This window comes from Bubalus bubalis, chromosome 2 (assembly GCF_019923935.1).
Source record: "Bubalus bubalis isolate 160015118507 breed Murrah chromosome 2, NDDB_SH_1, whole genome shotgun sequence".
Taxonomy (NCBI): Eukaryota; Metazoa; Chordata; class Mammalia; order Artiodactyla; family Bovidae; genus Bubalus; species Bubalus bubalis.
In genome coordinates this window covers 59481480-59494596 of record NC_059158.1, presented here as the reverse complement: position 1 = coordinate 59494596, position 13117 = coordinate 59481480, and the positions used below count along the sequence as shown (strand labels likewise).

Below are 13117 nucleotides of genomic sequence, written 5' to 3'. Positions count from 1 at the left end.
ATTACCACACAATACTGTGAGTGTTCAGTACCCAAATGAAGTAATAGTCAAATATTGGAGCTTAAAAGGATTTGCAAAAAAGCTCCTCCAAGAAACATTCAATGATTAAAGATGATTTACTTGACAACATACCAGCATGAATTACTGGGACAAGAACTGTCAACATGGGATAACAAATCATTAAGTGATTAAATAAAAGAACAAATAAAAACTCAAATATATGTGTGCATATCATTATAATATGTACATGTGTGTGTTTGTGTGTACTTTTATGTGTTGTGTGTAATTATTCCACTATCAGTAATTTCAATTATTGAATTGACTTACAGCAGGACCTGGAGGTCCAACTCTGCCGGCAGAACCAGGAAATCCTGTAGCACCCTAGAAATATAATATCATATAAGCAATTTTAAAATAAAAATTAGTTATATATACTTTATAGGGCTTACTTATTTTATAGGGATACCTAGGACTTTATATCCCTTTTCTTGTGGTGAGCAATAAATTTTTTTCTTGTATCCTGCTTTTGTTAATGGATCTGGCTTAACTGGTAGGAAGGATGCTATTTTTCCCTTGCCACTTTCCATTTATCTTGAACATATACAAGTATTGAAGATGAGCACTAGGATCACATTAGAATGTCTTATAACAGAATTACATAAAGTGGGTTCACATTATTCATTCCCTCTTCCATAGGTAATCTATATTTTAGGTTCTATATGAGGCAACCGGATCTCCAAAGTCATAAAACTAATTTTAATGCAGATTGTCATCCAAGTTAAGCACTTTTTTTTCCATTGCAATATATACAACTAAAAATTGGTTGTTATAGCTTCAAAGGAACTTTAAGATGGCTATAAAGTACTAGATATCTGTGACTAGTTATGCATAATTCCCAGAGCTTCAAACCAACTTACAGGTGGACCCTGAGTTCCTCGACCACCTTTCAGTCCGGGAACACCATTAGGACCCTAAATAGAGAGAAACAAACAAAAGGGTGCTGCAGTAAAGAAAGATGGTCTAAACACAAGGTCTAAACAGTGGGCACTGGACTCAAGTTCTATCTTATTTTACTTTAAACTTACATGAGGCCCTGGGGATCCTGCCAGCCCTTGTGGTCCAGGAGAGCCAGCGTCTCCCTTCTGCCCAGGCTCTCCAGGTTCACCTTTCACTCCAGGCTGCCCGTCCGGACCCTACATCAAAGAATAAATAAGGAAATGGTTGCAACACTTAAAGACAAATTTTTCATAATAATTATCATTTAATATATATTATATAATATATATTCATATATTATAAATATATAAATATATTCATATATTATAAATATAATATATAATATATATTCATATATTATAAATATAATATATAATATATATTCATATATTATAAATATAATATATAATATATATTCATATATTATAAAATGGTGATTTGTAATCAGGATAAAAGCTTAAAAGAAAAAAAAAAAACAAAACACCCCAATGTGATCTTCAAAGACAGTCTGAAAAAGTAAGTTATGTCACCACATGTTTTGTGCCAGTCCATGAAAAAAAAATGTATTGAAAATGAGACTATTGCCTAGAATACTATGTTTTCCAGAATCTTGAATATACCTTCAAAACATATGACAGTGATAATTAATTAAATTCATTGCTGTAGCAAGAAGAACGAACATTTGTAAATTCAGGATATTTAAAAATCATACCTGGGGTCCAGCAAAACCAACAGCTCCAGTTGGGCCATTTTCACCACGTGAGCCCTAGAAGACAAACATTACTGTGGCTTTCACACATGATTCTAAACAGGAACAGTATTTTAAAATACAATTTTATAAATCTGCAGTGTCTTGAAATGTACATTAGAGAAATTAGACATGTTGCTTGAGGAAGACTCCTAAGGGTGGTATAGAGATGAGGGTCATAGAAAAAAATTTCCAAGGCCCAAAGTCTCAAAGAAGCTTCTGATTATTTAGTAAATGAGCTGCTTATATAGACTTAATAGACTGTATAGAAACAATACACTAATTTCTTTTTTAAGTGTAATAAGAAAAGTAAAAGGTGAAAACCAGGAAGTTAAAGTAACCTAACCCAATAGACATGGTTTCATATAAATATCAAGACAAAATGATGGCTTGTTTTACTGCTCAATCTCATCCTAAAGAACATCAAAATTCTGTCACTTACGGGATTGCCACGGGAGCCAGGCGGGCCAACTAAACCTCGAGGGCCGGGTTCTCCCTGAAAAGCAGATTTTAGATGCTTATTGTCCAAAGCAACAGCAAAACACAGTAAAACTGTAGGACATGGTGCCCTATGTGTTGGGTGGATGGGAGGAGAACTCTGAGATGATCTAGCCCAGCTATCATACTTTATGGAAGAGAAGACATTATGAAAAAGAGCCAGCATTCAGATCTCGGAATTTTGAGTCCACAAGATAACAACTTTTGACATTACCTTTTCTCCAGTAGGGCCTGAAGGACCTGGAGGGCCCAAGGGACCCGGAAGACCCTGTCAATGAACATAACATAGGCATATTGAGGAAAAGAATGCGCAGAATCTCCACGTTTAAACAAACAAACCAAGAAGGTACTATTTTGTTACAGATGACTGCTTTTGTAAAACATCACCTGTAATAAATGATACAATCTGTATATTCTGAATATTTTTACATCTAGACTAAAACAATTCCCAGTGGATTTTCTCCACAGAACGTTTCAATATGTTTCATCCAACTCACTCGTCTGTATACATAACACTGTCTTCAAACATTAGTCGGAAACCAATGCTATCCTTCAACAAGGTTTCTGTGTTTCTTAGCTTGTTTAATTTTACTAATCTCTATTTGAAATTTGACAATAGATTGAACAGGCTTTTCTTATTTTGTATAGCATACTTTATTCTTAAACTATACAAGTGAAATATCATTCCTTTTATTTTTTAGAAAAGTGAAGTTGTGCTAACGCCCTCAGTATTCCACATTCTTCTGTGATGGAGATGAATGGAACCACCCCACTGCACTGAAGGTGAGGGTGTTCTTTGGCTCAGAGCATAGCAGAGCGACACGTGGGGTTTTCTTGACACACAAGCACAGTTTTTAAACTGCTGCACAGCATTGGAGCCCTTCCTAAAACAGGTTTTCTCTCTGGTATTTGTGTATTGCTTTTTCACAAGAAACTCAGATATTCCTTTGCCATTTAATTTATGTATGCATTACAGAAGAAACTTAGGGAATAAAATGACTTATTAATTTTATATTGTATTTTAAGACAACAACATGAGAAAACTGTGATCTTAAATTCTCTAGATCTATAATGAAACAATATTCTGCCATTCACCTAATACACTTCCTTAAAAGATTTGATTGAATATAAAAGTGACTACACTAAAATTTTTTCCCCTTTAAATGAGATAAATTCTCTGCTTCTTGCCTAAAACAACATATTTTCCTCACTAGAAATTAAGCAGTCATTGCTTAAGTCTTGATCCTATTTCACTGCAGTTTCAAAATATTCAATAGTTGAAAGGAGCAATAGATGGATATTTCTCCTTAAAATAAACTGACAGCACATCATTCCTTCAAACAGCTCTTCATTATTTACTGTGCACTCCAGACCAACTGTGATATGAAGCACAAACAATAAACCAGATTCACTTAGACCACTTTTGAAATATTGCATTCAATGTTAGATTTAATTAAAAGGCAAAGATACTTTGATTTCATAGTTTGCTAAATTGTTTCACCTTCAACTAGCTTTCCAGAAAAAGAAAAAAGGAATCATTATAATAAGGCTAAATTCCTATAATATACTTTTTTTTATCAAAGGTTAATATAATCTGTATTAACAGTGACTCAATGGGCAGAATCAAAATGTTAACAGCGGCTCAGTGTCATCTCTTTTTTTAATAGCACAGCTGCTTTTGTCAGGGTACAGCATGACAATTAACAGCAAACTAAGTCGTACTGAGTTAGAAACTATTTAGCAAATATCAGGAAGTATTTTCAGAAAATGTTGACTATCTGAGTGATTGACACACAAGCACAGTTTTTAAACTGCTGCACAGCATTGGAGCCCTTCCTAAAACAGGTTTTCTCTCTGGTATTTGTGTATTGCTTTTTCACAAGAAACTGTGATTTCACAAGATTTCACAAGAAATCTGCTCTTACCGGAGAGAATCATTCATGTCTGAAAATATATTTTCATTCTGATTGTTTGATTATCCTTGGAATTGCAAATACATTCTAGTTTTGAGGACACAAAGCTTGTTAAACATCAATTTCTGGAAGGGCATTAAGCAATCCTTCTTTACATTTCACTTGTTCAGTCTCATTAATGATTCATCATGCAGTAATTTTCTCATCCCTGACATCTAGCATATTGAGAAACATTTATCACACCTTTGGTTACTCTGTAAAACTCTACTTGCCTATACTGGAAGGAAATCTAAGATGACTCACTAGATTAGCATTTTAATAAAAAGAAACATTGCATATGGAATAAATATGATAGAGAAGGAAAAAGAGGGCCCCACTGCTTAAAGCATCAATTTCATATGCACAGTAAAAATGTATCTTATTTCATTCTCTCAATAATGACTTTACTTTTTTGGCTTGTTCTAATTCAAGGTAAGCAAATGAATATCCACAGGCAATCAATGTCAAATCTCAGATTTCATCATTCTCCCAAATCCTGACCACCATGGGAATATGAGGCTTATTCTAGAAAGTTCAGGCAGACTCATACAGTAATGATGACGTTGATTCCTAGCCCTGCCACTGAAAGGAATGATTTCACTTACTCTTGCTCCATCATTTCCAGCTGTACCTTCAGCACCTTTTTCTCCTATGCCACCCTGTGAAAACACACAAAACGCCATTTATTCACTTAATTGTCTTTTTCCTACACTGGCATGGAAGCTTCATGAGAGCAGGGGCTCATCTCTAATGTTCACAACTGCATCCCCTTGGGCCTTGAACAATGTCGGGACTGTGCATTTTCTCAGTACACGTATACTGAAAGAATGAACGACTTGCAACTTAGGATGGCAGAAGTAAAAGTCTGCCCAGAAAATCATTATCAGCAGAAAATCTAAATGAATGAATAAAATAAACAAACTTACTCTGTCACCCTTGGGGCCAGGAGTTCCTGCAATTCCCCTTTCTCCTGGCATACCTTGAAGACCTGGTGGGCCTGTATCTCCAGGGGTTCCAGGTGGTCCTGGACTGCCCTAAAATGAACCAACAGTAGGTAAGCTCATCTATATATTAAGGTTTAGCCACATGGAATCCCTGTTTTGGTAGACCCAAAAGAGTAGAATCTTGGCAATTACATATGGTTCAAGCTCATGTTGATATTTTTCATTTGGGAAACCTGTCTCTGAGGTCATTGTTTTTCTTTAAATACTACCTTTCTGTTTTGATTGTTGCTTTGTTTTCAGATTTTTTCTTTGGGAAAACTGGGTACTGATTCAAACAAATATGATAGAGTTGCCTTTTTGTTTTCTTTTATTGGCAACATCATAAGGATTCTAATAAGAAAAAGAAGACATTACATTTAAAGAGTACATTCATTCTCTCTCTAAAGAACCCATGAAATGAAGCTGGTTTTCAGGCTTATTCAGTAATGAAATTGAAGCAGATCTTACACAGTCTCTGGCCCTTAAAGGTGATAAGGTATCTAACGTCTGATCACAAAAATTTCTACTCTGGTAGTTTGCACTGAAAACGGCCACATTATCTTCTATCAACTTTACCATGGCACCCAAAAGGAAATGGTGCTGATTTTTGCCTTATAATGCATGTACTTTCAGATTTCAAAAATGACATAATTTTATATATTTAGTGAGCAGAATTACAGAAACAGAGACAAGGGAAATGGAGCATATGATTAGGAACATCTCCTAATAAATTATGCAATTTTCCATTTATTGCCTCTACTTATAAATAAAAGTCCTTAGGAAAATATATAAATAAATTTTAGAAACGGTTTTGCATATGAGGAAATATCACTGCCTCGTGTAGTAGATCATAAATCCCATCAAGGAAGAGACTCCTTTATACCTGACTCTTTCACATCAAAGGAAAGTCAAGCAGGTGCTCTTTAAATATTTGTTAAAGAAATTACTTTGGAAAAACAAGAAAAATAAATTCTAGTACCATCATGTGTTCATTGACCAGTAAATTAGAAATCAGCACACTATTGTAAAGCAAATATTTTACAATAAAATATTTTTAACAATTAAAAAAATGAATGAATAAAAAATACTGAGCTCACTACCACACTTACTTTTGGACCATCAGGACCATGTCCTCCAGCCATTCCTTTCTCACCAGGAAGTCCAGTTATTCCTGGTTCTCCTCTTTCCCCTGGATTTCCTCGTTCTCCCTACACAACACAGAAATGTCAAGCAGTCTCAGTGCTTGATCTGAAAATGGATTTAAATATGTTTCCAGAAATCTGAAAAGTGATTTTTGGGAAAAAATTTAGAAATGAGCAACGATTAAGACTCAGTTTTCTAATTTAGTGATAAGAAATGAACTTGAAGTAAGCATATGCTGGCTTCACAGCACAGACTGTTTCTCATCAGACTGATTTTCATCAAGCAAAAGAACTGCAATGATTAATATACAGCCAAGTTTAAGATGAAAGATGGTTTTATAAACTGAAGCCAGTGGAAACACAGTTAATCAAAAATAAAGAAGAAGAAGAAGAAAATACTTACTCTAGGTCCTAATGGGCCAACTGCTCCAGGATCTCCAGGAACCCCCTATAAAACACATTTTTTTAATGAAAAATTTTAAGTAAATTTTAGATATTTATTAGAAAGTTTTCCAGACCATATACCTAATTTCTTCTAATACGTTATTGGACATCTAACTAAGTTCATAATATTGAATAAAGAAAAATGTGTACACTTTTATAAATGAGGGGATATCATATATATTATATGGAAATACCCACATGATCTTTTTTTGGCAATGAGCACAGGCAAAATATTATCTCACAAAGATAGTGCATTACTTAGTGACAATAAAAGCACAAGAACTTTAATTTCCTAATGGAATGTGAAGAACTTTTAGCAGAGGAAAGTGAAATCAAAACTAATGAAGTACTGATCTTTTAAATAGAACCAACTTAATTCAATTTACTAAATATTTCTTGAACATAGAATATAGACAACACACTCTACTAAAAATTGTAAGTTTAAATTAATGCAGTCATGACTATGTTAAAAGTCTTAACTAAAAGCTCTTAACTAAAAGAAAATTTGTCACTTAAAATTACAAGTACAATTTTGTATTATAATAATGATACAAATGTTATTTGTATTTAATACAAATAATAACTATCAAGTAGGCCTCCAGTTTTATCCCTTTAAATGTACTGTCTTCACTGTGGCATAATCTTCCTAAAGCCCAAATCTCACAGTATTTCTCTCTAATTAAAAGCCCTCCCTTAGCTTCCCATTACTCTAGTAACAAGAACAAATTAGACTCAAAACATTCCCTGTCATCCTCTAACCTCATCTTCACCCTCCTCAAGTTGTATATCATATTTCTGACTTACCAAAAATTTTCAGCGCCTACATTTGATAAGCAAGCCTTTGCACTTGCTGTTTCCATTTCCTAGAATATTTTCTTACCTTCCTTCCTCCCGACTTACCATCATTCATCCTTCAGATTACGTAAAAGATAATACTTTGTTGGGGAACTTTTTCTAAACCTCCAATGTCTGAACTAATTCATCTGCATCCTCTAGATTTATACATACACAGTGCCTCCCTTACCACTGCACTTAAAACACACTATTGTCATAACTGTCTTTCTATGCTCTCTGTCACCTATTAAAATAAAAATTAGGGCAAGGTCCAATTCATCTTATTCAATTGGTTAAGGCCAAAGTTTAGTAGAGCTTAGCACAGAATGCTCAGCAAATATTTGTTTAAAAGTTAAATGAATGAATAAATCACTCCAAGAAAAATAAAATACATAAACCCATATGTTGGTAAAATGATATAAATAAAATGGTAATTTTCTGTTTGTAACTGTTTATGAAGTCTCCAATAAAACCCTATAGTTCCAATAAGACATGTTTAGTGATTAATAACACAATCCTATAAACACTAAACATCATATTGGCTGTGTGATTTTGGAAAAATTACTTAATATCTATGTGCCTCATTTTCCTTATCTATAAAATGAGCTACCCCACATCCAAAGTCAGGGGCGGTGGCAGAGAGGAGCTACCCCACGTCCAAAGTAAGGAGCAGCGGCTGCGCATTGCTGGAGCAGCCGTGAGGACATATCCCATGTCCAAGGTAAGAGAAACACAAGTAAGAGGGTAGGTCCTGAGAGAGGGCATCAGAGGGCAGACAGACTGAAACCACAATCACAACCAGCCAATCTGATCACACGGACCACCGCTTGTCTAACTCTGAAACTAAGCCATGCCATCTGGGGCCATCCAAGACAGAGGGGTCATGGTGGAGAGGTCTGACAGAACTGGAAAAGGGAATGGCAAACCACTTCAGTATTCCTGACTTGACAACCCCATGAAGAGTATGAAAAGGCAAAAAGATAGGACACTGAAAGATGAACTCCCCAGGTCGGTAGGTGCCCAATATGCTATTGGAGATCAGTGGAGAAATAACTCCAGAAAGAATGAAGGGATGGATCCAAAGCAAAAACAATACCCAGCTGTGGAAGTAACTGGTGATAGAAGCAAGGTCCGATGCTGCAAGAGCAATATTGCATAGGAACCTGGAATGTTAGGTCCATGAATCAAGGCAAATTAGAAGGGGTTAAACAGGAGATGGCAAGAGTGAACGTTGACATTCTAGGAATTAGCAAACTAAGATGGACTGGAATGGGTGAATTTAACTCAGATGACCGTTATATCTACTACTGTGGGCAGGAATCCCTTAGAAGAAATGGAGTAGCCATCATAGTCAACAAAAGAGTCTGAAATGCAGTACCTGGATGCAATCTCAAAAACGACAGAATGATCTCTGTTCATTTCCAAGGCAAACCATTCAATATCACGGTAATCCAAGTCTATGCCCCAAGAGTAATGCTTCTATGAAGACCTACAACACCTTCTAGAACTAACACCCAAAAAAGATGTCCTTTTTATTATAGGGGGCTGGAATGCAAAAGTAGGAAGTCAAGAAACACCTGGAGTAGCAGGCACATTTGGCCTTGGAGTACAGAATGAAGCAGGGCAAAGGCTAATAGAGTTTTGCCAAGAGAATGCACTGGTCATAGCAAACACCCGCTTCCAACAACAAAAGAGATGGCTCTACACATGGACATCACCAGATGGTCAACAATGAAATCAGATTGAGTATATACTTTGCAGCCAAAGATGGAGAAACTCTATACAGTCAGCAAAAACAAGACCAGGAGCTGACTGTGGCTCAGATCATGAACTCATTATTGCCAAATTCAGTCATAAATTGAAAACGTAGGGAAAATCACTAGACCATTCAGGTATGACCTAAATCAAATCCCTTATGATTATACAGTGGAAGTGAGAAATAGATTTAACGGACTAGATCTGATAGAGTGCCTGATTAACTATGGACGGAGGTTCGTGACATTGTACAGGAGACAGGGATCAAGACCATCCCCATGTAAAAGAAATGCAAAAAATCAAAATGGTTGTCTGAGGAGGCCTTACAAATAGCTGTGAAAAGAAGAGAAGCAAAAACCAAAGGGAAAAAGGAAAGATATATCCATTTGAATGCAAAGATCCAAAGAATAGCAAGGAGAGATAAGAAAGCCTTCCTCAGCAATCAATGCAAAGAAATAGAGGAAAACAATAGAATGAGAATGACTAGAGACCTCTTCAAGAAAACTAGAGATACCAAGGGAACATTTCATGCAAAGATGGGCTCGATAAAGGACAGAAATGCTATGGACCTAACAGAAGCAGAAGATATTAAGAAGAGGTAGCAATAATACACAGAAAAACTGTACAAAAAAAGATCTTCATGACCCAGATAATCAAGGTGGTGTGATCACTCACCTAGAGCCAGACATCCTGGAATGTGAAGCCAAGTGGGCCTTAGAAAGCATCACTATGAACAAAGCTAGTGGAGGTGATAGAATTCCAGTTTAGCTATTCCAAATCCTGAAAGATGATGCTGTGAAAGTGCTGCACTCAATATGCCAGCAAATTTGGAAAACTCAGCAGTGGCCACAGGACTGGAAAAGGTCAGTTTTCATTCCAATCCCAAAGAAAGGCAATGCCAAAGAATGCTCAAACTACCACACAATTGCACTCATCTCACATGCTAGTAAAGTAAAGCTCAAAATTCTCCAAGCCAGGCTTCAGCAATATGTTAACCATGATCTTCCCGATGGTCAAGCTGGTTTTAGAAAAGGCAGAGGAACCAGAGATAAAATTGCCAACATCCATTGGATCATCAAAAATGCAAGAGTTCCAGAGACACATCTATTTCTGCTTTATTGACTATGCCAAAGCCTTTGACTGTGTGGATCACAATAAACTGTGGAAAATTCTGAAAGAGATGGGAATACCAGACCACCTGACCTGCCTCTTGAGAAACTTGTATGCAGGTCAGGAAGCAACAGTTAGAACTGGACATGGAACAACAGACTGGTTCCAAATAGGAAAAGGAGTACGTCAAGGCTGTATATTGTCACCCTGCTTAACTAACTTAATTAATGCAGAGTACATCATGAGAAATGCTGGGCTGGAGGAAGCACAAGCTGGAATCAAGATTGCCGAGAGAAATATCAATCACCTCAGATATGTAGCTGATACCACCCTTATAGCAGAAAGTGAAGAAGAACTAAAGAGCCTCTTGAAGAAAGTGAAACAGGAGAGTGAAAAAGTTGGCTTAAAGCTCAACATTCAGAAAACTAAGATCATAGCATCCAGTCCCATCACTTCATGGGAAATAGATGGGGAAACAGTGGAAACAGTGGCTGACTTTTTTGGAGGGGCTCCAAAATCACTGCAGGTGGTGATTGCAGCCATGAAATTAAAAGACGCTTGCTCCTTGGAAGGAAAGTTATGACCAACGTAGACAGCATATTAAAAAGCAGAGACATTACTTTGCCAACAAAGGTCCGTCTAGTCAAGGCTATTGCTTTTCCAGTAGTCATGTATGAATGTGAGAGTTGGACTATAAATAAAGCTGAGTGCAGAAGAATTGATGCTTTTGAACTGTGGTGTTGGAGAAGACTCTTGAGAGTCCCTTGGACTGCAAGGAGATCCAACCAGTCCATCCTAAAGGAGATCAGTCCTGGGTGTTCATTGGAAGGACTGATGTTGAAGCTGAAACTCCAATACTTTGGACACCTGATGTGAAGAGCTGACTCATTTGAAAAGACCCTGATGTTGGGAAGGATTGAGGGTGGGAGGAGAAGAGGACAGCAGAGGATGAGATGGCTGGATGGCATCACTGACTTGAGGGACATGAATTTGGGTAAACTCCAGGAGTTGGTGATGGACAGGGAGACCTGGCTTCCTGCTGTTCATGGGGTCACAAAGAGTAGGAGACGGCTGAGTGACTGAACTGACTTGAACTGAAAATGGGCATTATAATAGTACCTAGTACATAACAGTTATTTTGAGGATTAAAACAGATAATTAATTTCAACCAAAGGAGAACAAAGCCTGACACATAGTAAGTGATATTATGTCAGAAATTTTTAGTATTACTACTCTTATTATTCAAAAACTTACCTGATCACCTGGCTTTCCACCTTCCCCAGGAGGCCCCGGAGGACCAGGAAGCCCCTAAAGTAAAAGTAAGAATATAAACCTGTGTCTCCATGGAAATTAATAGGCCACCAGTGTTAACCCTTCACCCTTTACAATGTATGGAGCTCCCTTACTATTTTCAAGCAAATGATATTGTTTAAAGAAAAGTTGAGCAAAACAAAACTAGAAACCTATACCCTCTAATATAACACAGCAGCTAATCCTTTTGTGGTGTAGATTTACATTTGCACACCACTTAACAAAATGATAATGTAGCAATAGTTTCTTTATATTTGTGAAGTATTTAATGGCTCTCAGAACATTTTAGGCTGATAGAATAAATATGGAAAGTTAGCCTGAAAAATTTCCCCCAAATGATGATCACCCAATGCTATTAAATATTCTACCAACATATTTAGATAAATCATGAAAATTTGTTCAACAATAAATTATGGCTGAGCCCCTGCACCTAAAAACTGTCGCAACATTGTTAATCTGCTATACCTCAATACAACATAAAAAGTTTAAAAGAAAAATTTTAGACACCAACACATTAGATAAGCCTTAATATAGTTAAATAAATCCTACTGAGATATCAAAAGCATTTTATAATTTTTAATTTGTTAAAAGGTTTGGGTTTGGGTCAGTTTTTCAGGGGAAACCTATTCCTGTTCTTTGAACAAAAATGTTTGATTTCATCCAAATGTCTATCCTATTTACTAAAAGAGGAGTTGCTTCTTTGAAAATTACAGAATTTCACATCATTCAACCATATCCTTTTCATAAGAAAAGGCATTTTATTAGGGGAAGAAGAAAGGGAAGATGGAGTCAGTGCATACCTGAAAGCCAGTGGGGCCTGGAGGACCCTGTTCTCCTCTCTCCCCGGCTAGACCCTGAGTCACAAAGGAAAGAAAACCATGAACACCAGGAGCCAGATCTACTTGCTTCCTCCCTGCGTGAACGACCCAAGTATTCATATTTCTTTGCATTTCTTCCAATCACAAGTTTTTCGCTTTAGCTAGATAATAAACTAGTCCTAAAAATCACCTAATGGTATTGTTTGAAGTCCTTGATGGTGAGAAAATACCTCCTAAAGCCAGCAAATAAATGGATAGAGTGTTCATTTTTTTATCCAAACATAAGTGTCTGGAAATTTGTGGGAAAACTGACTATTGGGCACAGAAAAATTCATTACTTTTATATATCCAGTCTAATGTTTCCATTGTAGTTTCTCAGTGTTATAAGAAGTATTAATCAAACTTTCAAAACTAGAGTAACTAAGAAAGCAAAGCTAACTTTTTAGAAAGATGTTTAAATTGCCCCAGTTCAAAACAAATAAACATGCCAAACATTTCTTATAAACACATTTTAGACTCCTAGGAT

The 13117-nt window shown here is 36.3% G+C and overlaps 1 protein-coding gene across 2 annotated transcripts in view; it reads right to left on the bottom strand.

Annotated features, from left to right (window-relative positions):
- COL5A2 (collagen type V alpha 2 chain) overlaps positions 1-13117 on the bottom strand; it is a 154691-nt gene that overhangs the window by 20785 nt on the left and 120789 nt on the right. Inside the window, exons 30-41 of one of the 2 annotated variants that reach the window (XM_006073706.4) lie at positions 12574-12627; positions 11717-11770; positions 6723-6767; positions 6287-6385; positions 5121-5228; positions 4800-4853; positions 2457-2510; positions 2187-2240; positions 1709-1762; positions 1086-1193; positions 918-971; positions 328-381 (exon numbers count right to left, since the gene is read on the bottom strand). In XM_006073706.4, coding sequence (XP_006073768.2) covers positions 328-381; positions 918-971; positions 1086-1193; positions 1709-1762; positions 2187-2240; positions 2457-2510; positions 4800-4853; positions 5121-5228; positions 6287-6385; positions 6723-6767; positions 11717-11770; positions 12574-12627 — 792 coding nt within the window. The remainder of the gene's footprint in view (positions 1-327; positions 382-917; positions 972-1085; positions 1194-1708; positions 1763-2186; positions 2241-2456; positions 2511-4799; positions 4854-5120; positions 5229-6286; positions 6386-6722; positions 6768-11716; positions 11771-12573; positions 12628-13117) is intronic. The other variant, XM_044932592.2, reaches the window with a different exon arrangement.